We start from the raw sequence: 18,734 nt of genomic DNA on the forward strand, positions 1-18,734 counted from the left end.
GTTGCCCCACATACTTGTATGAACACAACTTCACCTGGATAAATACCTATAAAGGTAGAAGTATATTGTCTTTAGATTTGCCTAGAACCTTTTATAAGATGTACGATAAAATTATATGTATTATTGGGACCAATTATAAGCTGAAGAAGCAGAATCATTTTAAACATTTACTAGGGCAAATGGAATGATGTAAAAACATGAAGATGAATCTCAGTTATGAAAAAAAGCATAAATTTGCTAATATGTAAATGTGCTAATTTAGGTTAATTAGCTAGCTATTGCCTAGTAGAGGAGTTGTGATAATTATCCTAATGGTACTTGCTAGTAATTTTAAAAAATTGTTTTAAACTTTGCTTCTGAATAATTTCCCCTTCTGTTCATTGGTTCTCTGAGATGTTTCTAGTAGACGTGAATCTTAAGGCAACGTTTCTGCTGCAAAGCGGCTGCATTGTCATGGCTTTCAGCTGCCATGGCTCCTCTCTTCGCATTCTTTTGTTGTTAGTCAACTATAGGTAATTGAACTAAAGCAACAGTATATTTTACTTAAGGCTATTTGTATGGCTTATTAACTGTTCAGGGTCTTAAATCTGCCTTCAGCCTGCTTTGATTTCTGTTTTTGGTTTTCAATACTTGGCTGTTGATGATTAATTTATTAGCTGGTGTGTTGTTGGGCCCAGTCTGTGGTGTCCAGTCATTAGAAAATATACCTTTTACCATTATTTATCTCACAGAGCTCTAAATTTTTCCTTCCTTCCTTTCTCCCTCCCTTCCCTCCTTACCCCCTCTTTCCCTGGAGCACACTATGTAGACCCGGCTGACTCCACAGAGATCTTCCTGCCTCTGCCTCCTGAGTGCTGGGATTGAAGGTGTGAGCCACCACACCTGGCTAGATTTTCATGCTAATGGACTTGTTAGTAGATAAACTAGTTGTTATCACATGAGATGCCCTCAGTAATGCTAAACAGAATTTTAGGAGGACTCTAGGCAGCGTTCAAACACTTAATGTTAAGTAATTCTGGCTGGTTTTTTGGAGATATTCATCGGAACTCAAGATATTCAGACCTAGAAAAGTCTGATTCTTTCATCCAGACTGTATGGGGATAATTTTCCTGGAGAATATAAAATGATGAAGCATCTTAAATAGGGGAAGAAAATTATTACTGTTGTATTTTTGCTAAATATGCATATTTTGTATCCAAGTTCTCCTGAAAATATTCAAAATGTACTAAATCAATCTTTTCATGACATGCCTATCCATTGATGCACCATTTTAATGTGTCACGTATCATATTAAGCTTAATATGTTTGCTTTTCTAAGGTATTGGAAGACTTACTTGTTTTTTTCCTTATTATTTCTTGTTTTCACAAGTGAGACAAATATTGGCTAAAGATATCCTCATCTAAGAGATACCTTACAAAGCTGGGGAATGGTGGCGCACGCCTTTGATCCCAGCATTTGGGAGGGATGTGGATCTACGCGAGTTCAAGGCCAGCCTGATCTACAGCTCAAGCTCCAGGACAGCCGAGGTTACACAGAGAAATCCTGTCTCAGGGTGGGGCTGGGGTTGTACCTTACATATGTTCCTGTTGCCTTTTCTTGATAGCATAAATTTTATTTTAAAATCTTATCTATCTAGTTGATTATAGGTGGCACTTTGTGGGTTTTGCGATTTTTTTAAAAAATTAATAAAAAAATTTTTTTGACAGTGAATTTGTTACTTTGTTGCTGTGATAAAACAGCCTGACTAAAAGCATCCTACAGAAAAAAAAAAAGAGTTGGTTTTCTCTATGGTTCCAGAGAGGGAGTCCCTAATGACAAGGAAGGCATCGCAGCAGGCAGCTAGAACAGGTAGCTTGGTGATCACATTTTATCACATAGGAAGCTGAGAATGTGACCTGAATGTGGGACAAGGCTGTAAATACTCAGAGCCTTGCCCCAAACGACCTATTTCCTCCGGCAGTGCCAAACCCCCTAAACAGCCTCACAAATTTGGGACCACATGTTCAAGTGCCTGAGTGTGGGGTTATTGCTCATTCAAACCAGTACAGGCTGGTTCTTGCTGTCTAGCCCAGTCTTCTCCATCTCTTATCCTTCTGCCTCAGCTTCCTAAATACTGGGAACACAGTAGACATGCTCCCCTAGGGTTACTATTGTTACTGTTGCTGTGATGAGACACAAAAGCAAAAAGGGGAGGAGAGGGTTTATTTCACTCACAGTTCATATAACAGGGCAGGACCTGGAGGCAGGAGCTGATGCAGAGTCCATGGAGAGGTGCTCCTTACTTACTGGCTTGCTCCACATGGATAGCTCAACCTGCTTTCTTACAGAACCCAGGAGCCCTGTGGTAGCACTGCCCATGATGGGCTGGGCCCTCCCAGGCTGGGCCCTCTCTCATCAATCACTAATTAGGAAAATGCTCTACGGTTTTGCCTACAGCCCAGGTATTTTCTCAATTAGGATGACCTCCTCTCAGATGACTACAGCTTGTTCAAGTGGACACAGAATTAGCCAGCACAGCCCTTGTGGCTGCTTATTGGTACTGCTCTGCTACATAGAGACAGCTCATAATTTTGTTTACTGTTTTCAACAGTTAAAGATATAAAAGTTTTTCCTCTTTATGTTTTAGGCGGAAAAGTATTTTAATCATTATGAAGAAATAATATTTAATGATACTAGTTTATAAGTGGCTGTGCTCTCCTAGTGCTAAATACAAGAAAACAAAGCTGAATCTTAAGAGAGTAAAATAAAAAATGGCAACATGTGACCAAGTTTTCTAACTAAAGTTTAGATAGTTTTATCACAAGCTTAGGAGCTGAAAATAGTTGGCATTTATTGTATCTCATTCTATAAGTTGGACAGATGGAATGTTTTCAGCGTCTGGTCTCATAAAACAGAAAGCCACTGGGCTGAGCTGTCATCTGGAAATGCCATGGAACGATTGGCTTCCTGCTTCGTTCTGGTGGTGGGCAGAGGGTCCCCCACCAGAATGAGCCAGGTCCTAAGACTGAGGTCCAGGTTTCTTTCCTGGTTGTCAGAGAGGTACCTATCTGCTCTTGTAAGTGACCTGAATTACTCTTCAGCCTTCAAAGCCAGCAGCAGACTTTTTTTTGACTTTCTCCTCTGTTCCTAGCTTGACAAAAATCTACTCTGACATTGCTGCTCCAGATAAATCTGGTGTTTTTTGTTTGTTTGTTTGTTTGTTTGTTTGTTTTTGAGACAGGGTTTCTCTATGTAGCCTTGGCTGTCCTGGACTCGCTTTGTAGACCAGGCTGGCCTCGAACTCACAGAGATCCTCCTGTCTCTGCCTCCCTGAGTGCTGGGATTACAGGCTTGCACCACTATGCCCCCGGCATAAATCTGAGCCTTTAATTTCATTTGCAGTCACTTCATTGAAGTGTCCAGATAAATGAAGTAATAGAGAAATAGGCAGAAGGCTTGTTTAGAAGTTGATCTAGAGCAGTGTTACATTTTTTCTTTTGCTTTTATATATCATAATGTATTTACCATATCTGATAATATTAGTTGGTGAAAATAGAGATGGTGCAAATTTTTAACTCCATCAATATTCATGAAGCCAATTGATTAGGGGTAAATCTGTGTATTTAGTATGTTGCTGTTGTTACCACAAAAGCAGTACTATTGGACCAGAGAGATTGCTCAGCTGTTAGGAGCACTTGCTGCTCTTCCAGGGGACCCCCAAATTTGATTCCTAGTACCCTATGATGGCTTACAACTGTCTGTAATTCCAGTCAAAAGGGATCCTAGGCCTCTAGGGTACTGTAAGCACTTGCACATACCCCCACATAAACACACATATACTTCCTCATAATTAAAGATAATAAAAATTAAATGTAATGATTATATAATATCCATAAAATAGAATATAATCCTTTAATTAATAAGATTCTAAATTTATTATATATATTTATTACTTTAGTGAGTAACTTTATGATGAGTTTTTCTTTTTATTCTTAACAGAGAGTTGCTGACTGAAGGGTATAGAGATTCCCAAATTACTTGCCAATTTAATTAAAATATTGTGACTAACATAGTACAAAACTGCTTCTTTCTTGGCCTCAGTTTCTTTGTTGCAGTGTGGTGCTAGCCATATATTTTTTTTTTTTCAGTTCTGTGACGAATTAAGTACCTTCCATGTACTACATTTTTCTCTTGTCTTTGTTCAAAAATTTGGAGGGACCAAGGGGATTACATACATTCAAACACCCCCCACTGTATTCATGTATAAAATTCTCAAAGATTTTCAAGTCTGTAATACTTCTTAGTATTCTGATCCATGCCAGCAGGGTGTTTCTGAATGTTGAAGATTTACACCCAGAGATGATGCAGCCGGGTCGAGGTTGTGCTAGGGCAGTGACTGTAGAAGAAGCCAGCATGTTTGTTTCAGAATATGGCACATTACATGACGTTGCAGTTAATCAGGCAACCACTTTACCACTTTACTGGCATATGTGGTCACCAAAATTGGTTACTTGAAAATCTGCACCAGTGCGAGGATGGTAAAGTAGTTTTAGGGGGTTAGGCAACAGTTAAAGCAGACAAATTAAAACATTATCTCCCTATTTTTGCAGGTTTCCCCAAATCAAATTATGTTTTACTAGGATGGACCAATTGATCCTTGTTGTTGAACTGGCTCAGACTGTAGAGCACCAAGTGCTTGCTTTGTTGTAGATGTTTCTAAAGACTGTACTGGCTTTTTACTGGAAGGAAATCTCTTTGGATTATATTTAGTTTCTGCTAGACTTTTGGCCTCAGTTCTGGGTACATGAATTCTTGTCGAGTAAAGCACTCCCTCCATCCTTACACAATACAAGTTTTTTGGTTGTTTTTGTTTTTTGAGACAGGGTTCTTTTGTGTAGCCTTGGCTGTCCTGTACTCACTTTGTAGACCAAGCTGGCCTTGAACTCAAAAAGATCCGCCTGCCTCTGTCTCCCCAAGTGCTGGGATAACAGGTGTGCACCACTGCACCCAGCACACAATAGAACTTTTAACATGAATTTAGTAATTTAAGTTTGATTCTCAATGGATTTGGCACTCATTTCAGTTTGTCTTTGCAGCTCATTAAAAATTTTCACCTTTAACATTTGGAGTCAATTTCCCTTTCAGTTGTCTTCTTTCTATACATTTGATGAACATGGCATATGTTTTTATATATCTTTCATAAAAGTGTGCAGAAAAGAATGAAAGCCCTGTGACAGCCACCTCCTTCCTGTTACATATTCTCCTGACATAATTGACACTTCATTTTCATTGTTTAATCAGCTCTCAGTTCAGCTGTGTTTTTACGTAGAACTCATTTCAAAACCTCAACAGGTTCTCCACAGAGAACTCAGTGATATGCCTGGCCATGACTGGGAGTTTTTGTGCCTTCTTTCTGCATCTGTCAGTTCTGTCATCAGAGCTGTGTGGAAACACACACCATTCTCACATATGCAGCAGAAGTGACTACAGATTTCTACTCAGATTACTCAGTTTTATACTACTGTGTCTTACACTGAAGACCTTACTTTTTTTAGTGACAGTAGTTGCTTGTTTGTTTTAGTTTTCCATTTTGAAATTTTATTTCAAAATTCAATTTTATTTATTGTTACTGTGTGCATGATTGTGTGTGATGTTTATGTGAGAACAGCATGCGTGTGCATTGGCATGCATATAGAGGTCAGAGGACAGCTTTCAGGAGTTGGGTCTCTCCTTCCACTATGGGTTTTGGGACTGAATTTCGTTTGGAGACAGGACTGACCCTCTGAGCCATCTCACTGGCCCATCTTCTCCCTTTAATAATTTCAAAATGAGAATGAGAATCTTACAGAAAACAGTTTGTTTACTTCTAGGAAATATTGGTGTAGGGATAGGCTCTTTTACTTTATTGCCACTTGAAGTAATCCCTCTCTGTGCTTAGCCACTAACATATAATTAGGATCATTTGTTTTATTTCATTCTCTATTTTTAGAGAGTGCTACGTTTTCTCATTTTAATTTATTTTTACTGTTATTTAACTCATTTATTTTTTCTGTCTTCCCCATTGGTAAATACTTAAATTAATTTTTGCCTACTCTTCTATTTTTGTAAAGCAAAGCACACATGCATATTCATGTTTACTGCTTTTAAGGCAGCGTGGTGAAGACTACTTCTCAGCAGTCGATCAGGATCTTCCTGATCGCTTTGTAGTCATGATCATTCCTTGCACGGATGTGGTGTTGCTGCACTCACCTGGTCCCCTGCTAATAGAAGCCTACAGTCTCTTTGATCCTTGTTACTTGAAGTAGTCTTGCAAGAGAGTAGCTTTTTATGCACATGACAATTTGTACTTTTGCCAGTGTAAGATGAAAATGGCCAAAAGGAAATCAGTCCTGTCTCAGTAAGATGTGAAAGGACAGGGATGAGTGTCTTCATTTTACAAACCGTAGCCAGATGGACTCATCATGAGAACATGTTCAGTTTTACCAAGTGTTTATCAAGTCTGTACTCTAATGCTTTCCCTATCCATTTTAATTATAATTAAGACTGAAATATATTACGTAGATTTAAAAATATTATATCCCCTTGTATTTCTGGAGCAAAGTCAATCTAGTTATGATATTTTTATTAATAAAATAAGTTTGTTTTGCTATTTTGCAACTGGCCTATAATTTTCTATTATATGGTAGTCTGCCTTTTTACCATTTAATTTTTATTTATCTTTTAATGGAAGCCTACTTTATATATGGAGAAGTAACAAGTATGTGTATATGTCTTTCCATCAGCTTTTTCTACCACATGTATCTATTCCTCTTGTACATGAAATCTTGCAACATGGATGTGCGTATGTGTTTGCTTCTTTTTCCTATTTGATAGACTCCCACATGGCCTTTTCTGTTTCTGTGATGATTATATCCATCTAGGATTACTCCACTCTCTTACTGGTTGTTAGATCTTATCTTTAGTGATGTCTTCATTGAAGTCTTGTCTTATTATTCTGTTATATATTTTAAGCTGTCCGCTTGAAGTTTTTTCTAAATTATAGATATTACTTGTTAGGTTTAAAGCTCCCCTCACCCCATCCCACACCAAATGGAAGTGCTGGTGACGCCGTCCTAAACAGAAGGAGGTTGGCCAAGTAAACAGAAGGGTTTTGAGTAAGCAAAAGCTTTCCTTGGTTTCAGCACAAAATGTAAGCAAGAGTGCAGTGAAGCCTCCTCACTAGACCATTCCATGAGTAGAAAGAAACACTCACTGGGTGTTAAATAGCCAAGGGTGTCCCTTCAAGGGCCAGAGAGAAGAGCAAAATGACAGAAAAGCAGGAAAATTATATTAGACAGTCAACATGGCAGGGTCTTTGAGCTGATATAGGCTGTTCAGATTGACCAGGATGCCCTTGCCTGAGATAGTGTACCTTTGGGCAGATTAAGGGAGGTTTCTGGTAATAAAAAACTTGCCTTTACTTTTTATTTTTAAATAAAATTTAGGCCCCCAGTGACACACTTTTTCCAACAAGGGCACACTTCCAACTCTTTGCTAAACCTATCAGAGTTCTATTCCCCACTGATTAACCATTAAAATATTGTGAGCCTGTGGGGGGCAGTCTTATTCAAACCACCATACTGGCCATCCACCATATTCCTAAGCAGTACAGTAAAAAATCCATCTTCTAATTGTCATTTGGACCCACTCAGCCATTTTATTAATCTCTTGTATTATTGGAACTAGTATTTTTCCCTTTTTTAAAAATTGATATTATAATCCAAGGTATTATTTTACCAGTTCTCATCATTCAGCAGTTATTTCCACACCAAAGTATCTTTAAATATCAAAACAAAAACATTGAAAAACAGAAATGAAAATGGGGCAATCATCTACTAGATAAATTGGCAAACTTTTTCTTAATGGGCTATCTGGTGCAGTTTTAGGCTTGTGAGCCATAATGTTTAGGCAGCTACCCAACTCCGACCAAACATGGCCTTAGTCCACTAAAGGTTACTGCAAAATCAGGTGACCTGCAAATTGAATTTTGTAACATTTAACATACACCCTCGTGCCGAGTGAAACTATTCTTCAGCTTTTGTGTGAGGTTGTCCAAATGGTTGCCTCATCTGTCTAGAAGGGTTAATAAGGCTTGCTTTATTTTGTTTTGTTAGCTTAGAGACATTGGCTTTGTGGTCTATATTTTTGCTTCGCTGAATATATTCATTGATTCCATAGTTTTTATTATCTATCCATAATAAAAGAAGAAAGTAGCAAAGAAAGATACTTCACAATGACTAAAATATCAAAAGGTGGATTCAAGAGGTAACAGCACTGTAAACAGAAATGGTGGGAAAGTGATAGCACGTTTTTCATAAATGCCAAAACCTGAGATTAAAAATAGTATAACATCACAACTGATGAGTGAACAGTGTATTTTCTCACATGCAACACACATACACACTCTCTCACATACAAAAAAGTACAGAAAGAGTATAATGCATATTCTTTCTTGTTTTGAAGACCTTGCTAAGAATAAAGGAACATCTAAGAAGATTGGCCTTCAAATAGCAGGTCTTAGTAATAGTTAACGTTGCTAAGGAGAAGAGAACATTGGAAAACACTCAGTCTGCTTATGGTAGTAGACCAAGATTCAATGTTTTCAAGTCAACACAGTTACCTCACATAGTTGAAACATTTTCAACATTATCCAAAATATATTGGCTAGTTTTTTTCATAAGAAAAAAGTAAATAAGGCAGGGGGATTGTAAGCTTAAAATTCCAGCCTGGGCTGTCTAGATTCTGCCTCTTTAATAAAAAGGCTATGAAAGGTGGTAATTTTCTTCCCAGCATACCTTGAGTGCATATCTGATGCGGCTGAACCAGATGCCATGCTCTGCTTTTCTGTTCTCAGTGGTAACTTAGATTAAGTATCAGTGTTCTGATCTAGGCTATACGCATGCATTTCCTTATGGTAGATACTCGGGCTTAAATTTTACTTTTTTCAGACTGTTATAAGCCTCTTTATTTTAGATGTTTTTTAACTAGACAGCGTAATGTTTCACTACATTTCAAAATCCTCTTTGAAAAATCTGGAGACTGATTTTGAAGTGAGAAATGCCTGTTGTTTCCTTCATCATAGTACCATTTTTAACTTGTGTTGGTAATTGTAATATAACCTGGATTATTTCATTTCAGTAACTCCTAGGAGAGATTTTAATTTTTACTGAGAATCTTAATAGCTGATTATAAAATTTTTATGACAAGAACATGAACATTCTTATTTTTACAGTAAGTTTTTCCTTATATGGTAAATTCAGGCATTTAACTTTAATATTTTTGTTAGCTTATTCTGAATAGCCAAAAGACAAGTAAGTTTACAATTTAAAGGAAAATATATTAAAGCATGTTCCTATAAGTACAGGTTGAGAAGAACCAGTAAAAACTTATCTGTAACTTTTTTTTTTTTTTTAAATGAAAGAAGTCTCAGCAATAACGGAATCACCATAGCTTTCCTTTTTCTTTATTCTCTAAGGCAAGAGGAGCAGATGTCCCGGAGATCCCTGGAGATCTTACTCTTAAGGCATGTGGCAGTACAGCGAGCATGAAGGTGAAGCATGCGAAGAAGTAAGTGCGGCCAGGGGTGGGCGCCAGGCAAGCTCCTGCAGATGCATGTCACTTCTTTATTTCTTGGAAATATTTTGTTTCGATCGGATCTTCCTATGCATGTACCAGTTTATACTGTTAAGCCTTATATTTTATCCAACAAACAACTGAACAAGTCCATATGGATCCTACTTTCCTAAAAATACACTTTATTTTCTATTCTATACATTGTTGTTTACTAAGTTGCCTTTGTCTAGCAGGGACAACACCCTCCTCTTTACCACTAATACATAATCTCATGGGTAAGGAAAGCCTTATTGGTTGAATTATGAAATCCTAGGTTAGCTTTTAGGAAGTCTGAAAGAGGTATCTAGAGTTAATTGTTACATGGAATACCTGAATCTTTACTACAAAGTTTTAACAGGAAACTCAGCTTCTCCCTTGGTAAAGGAGGACTAGACAGGGAAATAAACTTCAAGTGTAAGTCTAGGAAAGATGAGGATAAAAATGTTCATTCTGTACCCAGGTCCACCCCTCCCGCACTGATGGGCTGTGACAACATCCACAGGTAACATCCGGTGTGCCTTGTTGTGAATTCTGCTTCTCTGTAGAAGCTGGCAGTTCACAGTTAATTTGCTAAAAGTATGGCTTTTCTATGAGCATTGACTTGAGGCAAGAGTAAGAAGCTTAATGTTTTGCTTTCGGTTCATATGTATACACTCAATGCAGTGTCCATCTGCTTCCATATGTTTCTGAAAAGGTCTGTGTGAACGTTTGTGCTCACGTGCATGTACTTACTAAGTATTTTTGCTTGCATGAGCCCTGAAATCCATGGCCTTTAAACTGATTGTCAGTAGTTAAGTATCTTGTTTCATGTTTACTTTCATGTATTTTAGGTTACCCTTCACAAAGGGACACTTTCCAAAGATGGCTGAATGTGCACATTTTCATTATGAGAACGTCGAATTTGGCAGCATACAGGTATATTTGATATATATTTTATATTCTGAATTGAGATAAATGACAGCTCATATATTTATATTGCTTTGGTATTGTTTGATGTAAGAATATTTTTAAATTTTTTATTTATTAGCACTTGATACCAAGTTGACCTATACTTTTAATCAGCATACTAGCATGTGTTAGTCAGGGAACTCTTTGCCTCCTCTTTATGTGTCATGCATGGGTTTGTAAAGCAGCTTTGTGTTCTGGAATTATGTAGCCTTGCTGACACTACCTTGATTGAACCAATCACCCTGAGTTTTGAAGTCTGGAAGATTGCAGTGCTCCCACGTGATTCTCGAGTGTCTTGGTTGTTGTTACTGACCTTAACATTCTCACTGGCATCAAATGAAGTGCTTTGCTCCTGTTGGAAGTCACCAGCCGCTCAGTGTGAAAAATGAGAGCTTTAAAGGGGGCCAGGTTGTGATTTAAAAAAAAAAAAAAAAAAAAAACCTGTTTTCCCACGACAACAAAAGCTATTCTTCATTTAGTTTTTCATAATAGTCAGATAGAAAAGAAAGACCTTGATTTCCACACTCTACAGAGAGAAGAGTTGCACCTGCTAATCTAGCTTCCACTTGTCCAGAAGGAGGTCTTCATGGCATGCTTATGTGTGTCACGGTGTGCTACTTTTCTTAATTGCATCTTAAAGCCTACTTAGATGGATTTGAGCTATAGGATTTATGAAAGGATTCTTTTTGACTTACAGATTTCTTTACGTTTATATTTTCCTCAGCTGTTAAATTTCTGTAATTGTAATTGGTTGTCATTCCCTAGTATGGTGGAAGATGTCAGTGTTTCTTGGCTGTGGGACCTGCTGTCATGGGACCTGCCTTTAAATGTAGTTTGTATTCCTAGTGAGACTCCATTGGAGAAAACTAATTTTGACTTTGTCAACAGTTGACAGTTGGAAATGGCTTCTGTGTTAGGGATGAAGGCTTGTGTTCACATTCCCTCGCTGTGCTGGGATCCCATCTGGCTTGGCCCTGTGCAGTCACTGCCGTAGTCTCTTTGAGTTCAGATGCCTATCAGTCCTGATGTGTCCTGAAGGCACTGTTTCTTGGTGTCTTCCATCTCCACTGGCTCTTACACTTTTTCTTTCTCTTCTTCATCAGTGTTTCCAGATCCCTGATGGGAGGGGTTTGATGACGACATCCCATTTAGGGCTGAGTGGTCCAAGCTCTCTCACTCTTGGCACATTGTATAGTTGTGGATCTCTTTTTTAGTTCCTATCTGCTGCAGGAGGAAGCTTCTCTGATGGTGGCTGAGACAGACACTCATCTATTGGTATAACAGAATGTCATTTTATTTCTTGAACAGTGGGGTTTGGCCTTCCCCTAGTTCCATGGCTTATTCAGTCCTGGGTTCTTAGCAATCTGAACAGTATCAGATACAGATTTCCATCTCATGGCATGGGCCATAAAGCCGGTGAGATTGTGTCTGATTATTCCTACAACTTTTGCGCCACTTCTGCTCAATATATTATATAGACAGGTCGCCATAGATTTGTCATAGATCCATAGCAAAAGGACCAAGCCACTATAGACTAAAATATTAGGATACCAAAGTCTGATCTTCTAAGTTATATTTCTCAGGTATTTTATCACAGTGGTGGAAGGTTGATTTTTACACATGTAAGAATGATGATAAAATTCCTTTTGTTCTCTATCTTTTTTGTTAACTACTATGTATTTATTTGAAGTTTCAAAATGCTTACAGACTATGTGGTGAAATCTATAAATATAGTCCTCTCAACAGGTAGCCATCTATAAAAATGGAGGTGGCTTCTGTTATATACAATGCCTTGAAACATACTTTTGGCTATTTTATTTTCCTGAAAGTCTGGAATTCCTCTTTTTATAGCTCCATGTGTATTATTTACTTTCATTTGTTGTGATAAAACACAGTGACCAAGGCAACTTAGAGAAGAGAGTGTTCCAGAGGTTTAAAAATCTATTATGGCAGCCGGAAAAGCCGAGAGCCCACATCTGGAATCACAAATGCTCAACAGGGAGAGTGAGTTGAGATGAGTAGGTGACTTCTGAAGCCTCAAAGGCTACATTAGTCACATACCAATTCCATCAAGACCACAGCTCTTACACTTACACTACCAACAGGTGACCAAGTAGTCAGGCATTTGAGTCTATGGGAACCATTTTCAAACAACTACAACATGCTGTTTTATCCTATTTTTAAAAAGCACTTACTTCTTTTTGTTTATGTGTATGAGTATTTTGTCTGAATGTATGTTTATGCCTTGTGTGTGGGCCTTGTTTCCACAGAGGCCAGAGGTGTTAGACTCCCTGGACCTGGAGTGAAAGATGTTGTGTGCCACCACATGGGTGCTAGTAACCTAACAGTCCTTTGCAAGAGCAGCAAGTGCTTCAGCCCCACTTTTTAAAAAGTTTATTTAATTAGCTTCTTGTTAATATTCTGTATCTTGTTGATCTCATTGTGTTCACTAAATAAAACCCTATGAGAGGACTTACAGGATCATGGAGTATGTATGTTTAAAATGTTGGCATTTTGTTAAGGTTTTGTTTTGTTTTAATGTAGTAATCTCCCTAACTTGCAGGGGATGAACCCTGAGCCCTCTAGTGGATGCCTACAACAGTACGTGTCTCAGTATGTAGTGTCTTTTCCTGTGAGAAAGCTTACTTGCTTTTAGTTAATTACGTAACTAACTAATTTTGGGTTCTTTTGAGACAGGGTTTCTCTGTGTAGCCCTGGCTGTCCTGGGACTTGCTCTGTAGACTAGGCTGGCCCAGAACTCACAGAGATCTGCCTACTTTTGCCTCCAGAGGATTAAAGGCATAAACCACCACTGCCTGGTGAAAAGATTTAATTTAAAAATGAAGTATAGTAAGAAGTTAACAAAAATAGTAAAATGTCAGCAATAACTGGTAATAAAATAGAATAATTGCAGCAATATACTTAATAAAATTGCTAGTATCTGCATTTATTTTTCAGAGCCATTATTTCATAAAATGAAGGTTACTTAAATATGAGCCCGGCAATACCATGGCAATTAATATGGTAACTGAAATGATTACTAAACACCAAGTAGCTATCTCCTGTATAGTGTGAGTATGCTACCTGATGAACGCCTCATGTCCTGTAGAGGTAGGTAGGACAACATGCAGTTTGTCACTCTTGTCAAAACAACATACAGTTGAAAGCTTGAGCTGCTATGTCTATAATTTTCCATTTAATATCTCTGCACTTTGGAAGGCATGGGTGCCCGAAACTGCAGAAAGCCAAACCACAGTTAAGAGTAGTGTGTGGGAATGGGTGGGTAGGTTACTCAATGCCAGTTTGTCATGGAGGCAGTGTGTTTTCCTCAACATCGGTGTCAGTAGCAGTCATTGATCATCTTTTTATACTTTGTTCATAGAGCTAGTAAACTAAGGTAATCAATTTCATTGATTTCTTTTTAGCTATTGAATGATGTATCATCTGCTCACAGCTCACTTGTCTTTCTTTTTCTGTGTACTGTTCTTAGAATACTTTGATTATTCTTTTTTCCTTCTTTTTAAAATTATCATTCTTGTTGGTTTCTCTGTCTTAACTGTAGTCTGGCACAGGACTAGACAAACCAACAAACTATAATCTGCAAACAAACATGTATATCTGCATTTTGATTGTCTAGTAAAGATTAACATTTTGCATTCATGGGAGAAGATTGATTGATGGATTGTCCAATATGAATTGGTCAACAGATTATCTACTTGGAGATTATTACACTTGGTTAATGTCTTTCACAGCTCTTCTATGTTGTGTTCTGATTCAGTTTAGAAAGATGGACATTTGAGTGATTGAGGAGACCTGCTGGTATTAAACTAAAATCGAGCCAGCATCTGAAACCAGGCTGTCTCTAAGGCACCCTAAGAGCATTCACTCCCTTGCTTCTTACTCACTTTGTACCTGATAAAATGATCCTCAATCCTGTGTATATATTTTTGCTGAGTTGGTGGCACGTAGTCTTATATTGCAGAAATGGGGTGACCTCCTGTGTTTTCTCTTGTCTGGCAGTGACATTAGGTAGGTTAGCTAAGCATCCTGGAAGACCTCAGTTCAGCAGATTGTGTCACCATACAGAGAAGTGACGCTGGGGCGATGGAGTGGGTGAGCCATGTGCTGTATTCTCATTGCACCAAGCTCTCCTGACCACAGGCCAGATTGTCACTTAATATTGGTTTTGCATTTTTTAGCTTCACATGGTGATTCCTTGATGCACTAGAAATACTGGGTGTTGGCAAATGTTTTTCTCTGCTAAGAAACTGTATATGAACTATAAGCTCTGATTTAAAGAACCGAGACAGGGGCAGGGTGAAGGGAAAAGGGACATGACAACACAGGGCAGGAAGGTGTGCCACGTTAAGTTACTTTAGTCTATGTCTACCCACTTGTCTTGTTCTAGAAATATATTGTTTCACCATCTTTACATTTCTGGAACATGCTCTGTTATGTTATATATGTTTTAAAAACAAATTTCTTCTATTATCCTGCTAATGTTTCATTAGTTGGTCTCTTTGCCTAAGTTTGGGATGATTCTTTTTACTAAATACCCTGGAATAGTTTGCATTCATTAGAGCTACCTGTTATTTGAAGGTTTCTTGAGGTTTTCTGATAAACCTTAGTGCCTGGTTTAAAATAAGGGTTTTATTTATTTAATCTTTATTATCTCAAGTTAACATTTGAGATTGACCTAATTTGTTTTTGTCTTTTTTAAAGGATAGTTTTTGTTTTATATTAAGAAAAGCATCTGTCTTGCCTTTCAAATTTGTAAAATACTCTAAAAATTACGTCTAATCAGAAAGCTAGTTTTTAGTTTTATTGAACAACCTGTTTTCTGTTATTTTTTAAAAATACTGGTTTTAAAATATACTTTTCTATTTATTTTTTATTTTTTCTGAGACAGGGTTTCTCTGTGTAACCTTGGCTGTCCTGGATTCACTTTGTAGACCAGGCTGGCCTCGAACTCATATCGATCTGCCTGCTTCTGCCTCCAAAGTGCTGGGATTAAAGGTGTGCGCCACCATGCCTGGCTTTAATTTTTTATTCTTGATTATTAAGCTTTGTTTTATTATCTTTTCTATGGCCAAGAGTTGAAGAAAATATACTTACTTAACAAACACCATTTGTCATAAGCCACTCTTTTTTCTACATTTTCCATTAATATTATGCTACTAATGTCCAGTATCTTTTCTTGAGAGATATACAAGGCCATAGGAACTGCTAATAGTTCACTTCCTTCCAGCCAGTCAGGGCCTGGGTGCATTATTGGGTTTTTGTGTGTTCCACCTGCTATGCAATGTCCCCACCCACAGATTTTTAATAAGTACATTCAGTTTTTTGAATTTTTCTTTGAATAGTACTTCAGTAGCCATAAACTATGGTTGTTGATATACCATTGTATTTTGTTTAGGGAAATTAAAATATGAGAACAAAAGATAATTGCTGTCTTTGTTAGGTAACCTGGTGGTCTCCACTCCTGGGAGATCACTATGTTGGTGCTGAATTTAGGCTTAGCATAGTATACTACTGCCCAGAACTCCTGGGCAATCCAGGTGTGTACTATGCTGCTCCCATTGTAGTTTTCCACATTGTAGTGTATCATGAACAAAAATAATGATTTACCCAGATTTCACAAGATATTTTTCTAGTGAGAAGGGAAAAAGTCTTTTGCAACATTTATAGAAACAATGGATTGTACTTTTATCAATCTAAAGTCAGACTCTTCCTCTGTGCTCTATGTCGTACTGCCATCTAGTGTTAGGATCGTAAATAGACATGTCTGATTATAGGAAACTATCCGTTTATCATTTTGCCCAACATACATATGTTCTGTTAAGTGACCTCAGTGCAAGGTACAGATCACGCTTAGTCAGAAATGTGGCAAGGCTAAGTATAAGATTAACGCCTGTGCCCTGAGCTTTCTGGGGAGGGACTTTGTGTGTGACCTAAGAACAGTGAGGATTAATAATACACATTTTTGAAGCCGGACTTTTATTTGATTATTTTGAGACAAGATTTTACTTTGGAGCCCACGTGGTCTACAACTTAAATACAGGGCCTCTGTAACACTGAACTATACTCCCAGCCCCACACTTTCATGTAAAATTAGTTAATCTGAATTATGTTTAACTATTTGCACAAGGTCTCATTAATTCTTCACAACAGCTTCAGTAAAGGAATTTAAGATAAGCATTGCTTAAGAACTTACTCTATGTACAGCCATTTGAATGTTCCTTTACAACTAGAAAAGATTAATCAGGCAATACTAACACTTTAACAAAAAAGAATGAACCATAGTTTTTAAATGCCCTAGTTGAAAGCTAAAATGTACACAAGCTACACTGTTGCTTCCGTTATCTGAAGTAAGTTCTTCAACATCTCTGGCCCTCAGGTTTCTCATTTGTTAAAGAAAAAGAAAAATATCTATCCCAGTTATGTCACAGAGTACTGTGAGAATTAAGTTAGATGAGAGTTAAATAATAAGCCAGATTAACTAGTACTCTTTGAAGTATTTTAGACAGAAATTATTTTTCACTTATTTATTTAGTGTGTGTACCCATGCATATGCTTTGGCACATGTAGGGACAGCAGAGGACAACTTGTGGGAGTGGGATCTCCTCTTGGATAATGATCCAGGTCATCAGATTTGTAGCAAACATCTTTAACTGCTTGGCCATCTCAATGGCCAGCACTTCTGTTTTGTAATATGTTTTCTGTGTGAGAGTCTTACTATGTAGTCCAGGCTTGCCTAGATCTGTGTAGTTCTGGCTGGCCTTGACACATGATCTTCCATTGTAAGTAAGCATTGTGTCACCCACCATACCTTTCTAGAAAGGCAGAAGTGCTAAGGCATGAGTTTGGTGCAGTCATACTTGTTTTGTTGACTGAGGGTGGTGATGTCAGGACTGAGGTAGTAAGAGAAACTTTACAGTATGCTTTTCCTGGGATCTTTCCATCCTTAATTTAGTTTTCCTCAAACCAAGTAAAATGGAAAATGCAGCTCTAATCATATGTATGTTTTGTAACGATATTTTGTCTGAAAGAAAAATCATTGTTATTGGAGGGGATAATTAAAGTGAAAGTTCAGATTGAGTTATCAGTGCTCCTGCTACCCAAGACCTGAATTTCTAACTGTATATGAGTTTATCCTATTGTAAAAGCCCTTGGATTATGAAAAATATGTATTCCAGAGTTATAATTGTTCATGAAACTTATCCAATTAACTAAATGTTCTTGAGAAATAGTATTGTTGATCCTGAAACTGTGGAAGGTGCAAAATATTACTCTATAAGCTATGCGCTGGCTTGCCACAGTTACAGACTCAAGCCTTGCCCCCACTCACAACAGCAACACAGAAACCAGTCTGTATTGGCTCATAGTGCGACTCATGTTGCTGTCTTGGGTGAGTGATAGGAAAAGCAAACTACCTTGTGTTTGGATTTTGTAGCACAAGAGAGATACTTGGACTTATGAAACTTGGAGTTTAGTTTAGGATACATGTGCTCCTACCCAGCATTCCCCTTTGTTATGATGGAGAGAGAAAGATCTTACCCTGGAATCTGTGCACCTTCTCTGAAGAAACAAAGATCTGTATCTGCAAACTTCCTAGAATATGAACACAAGGCTCAGGGTAGGAGGCAAGGCTCTCTCTTAGGACAGTTTCACTGCTCAGTCTTCCTTTAACCAAGGTTCAGTACTCTTTGTTCAAAAATCACCAACAACACCAAAATGTAAACTATTCATGAAGCATTGCTTCCTAATAAGTATGTACTCTGATGAGTGTGGTCTTTGAGGATTTTATTGTTGTTGTGTGTTCTCACACCTGTATACCATGAACCTCATGCTGAGCTAAGTGTGACTGTAAAATAAATCAGTTGCGTCATTTATACTCATCTGATGAGACAGTGCTCTGCTGACTCTTACTTCGAAGGATCACTAAAATGCAGGCGTATCTCTAGTCTTTCTGTAATGGGATATTTGACCCATAAGCCAAAATTATTGCTTATCTGCTTGCTAATGAAATGTGATTCCATAGGTGTGTTTTTTTCAACCAGTGTTCTAATCTAGGTAGTGGAGTTAGTATTTTTAGTGTTGGGTAGTAGGAGCTGAAGTATTATGTGGGTGGATCATTAAGTAGCACACATCAGAG

General features: G+C 37.8%; 1 protein-coding gene across 2 annotated transcripts in view; it reads left to right on the forward strand.

The window, feature by feature from the left end:
• Positions 1-18,734, forward strand: part of Arhgap32 (Rho GTPase activating protein 32) — a 154,424-nt gene that overhangs the window by 25,822 nt on the left and 109,868 nt on the right. Inside the window, exons 3-5 of one of the 2 annotated variants that reach the window (XM_051156129.1) lie at positions 9,495-9,586; positions 10,092-10,133; positions 10,462-10,546. In XM_051156129.1, the coding sequence (XP_051012086.1) occupies positions 9,495-9,586; positions 10,092-10,133; positions 10,462-10,546 (219 nt within the window). The remainder of the gene's footprint in view (positions 1-9,494; positions 9,587-10,091; positions 10,134-10,461; positions 10,547-18,734) is intronic. The other variant, XM_051156130.1, reaches the window with a different exon arrangement.

This window comes from Acomys russatus, chromosome 14, assembly GCF_903995435.1.
Source record: "Acomys russatus chromosome 14, mAcoRus1.1, whole genome shotgun sequence".
Taxonomy (NCBI): Eukaryota; Metazoa; Chordata; class Mammalia; order Rodentia; family Muridae; genus Acomys; species Acomys russatus.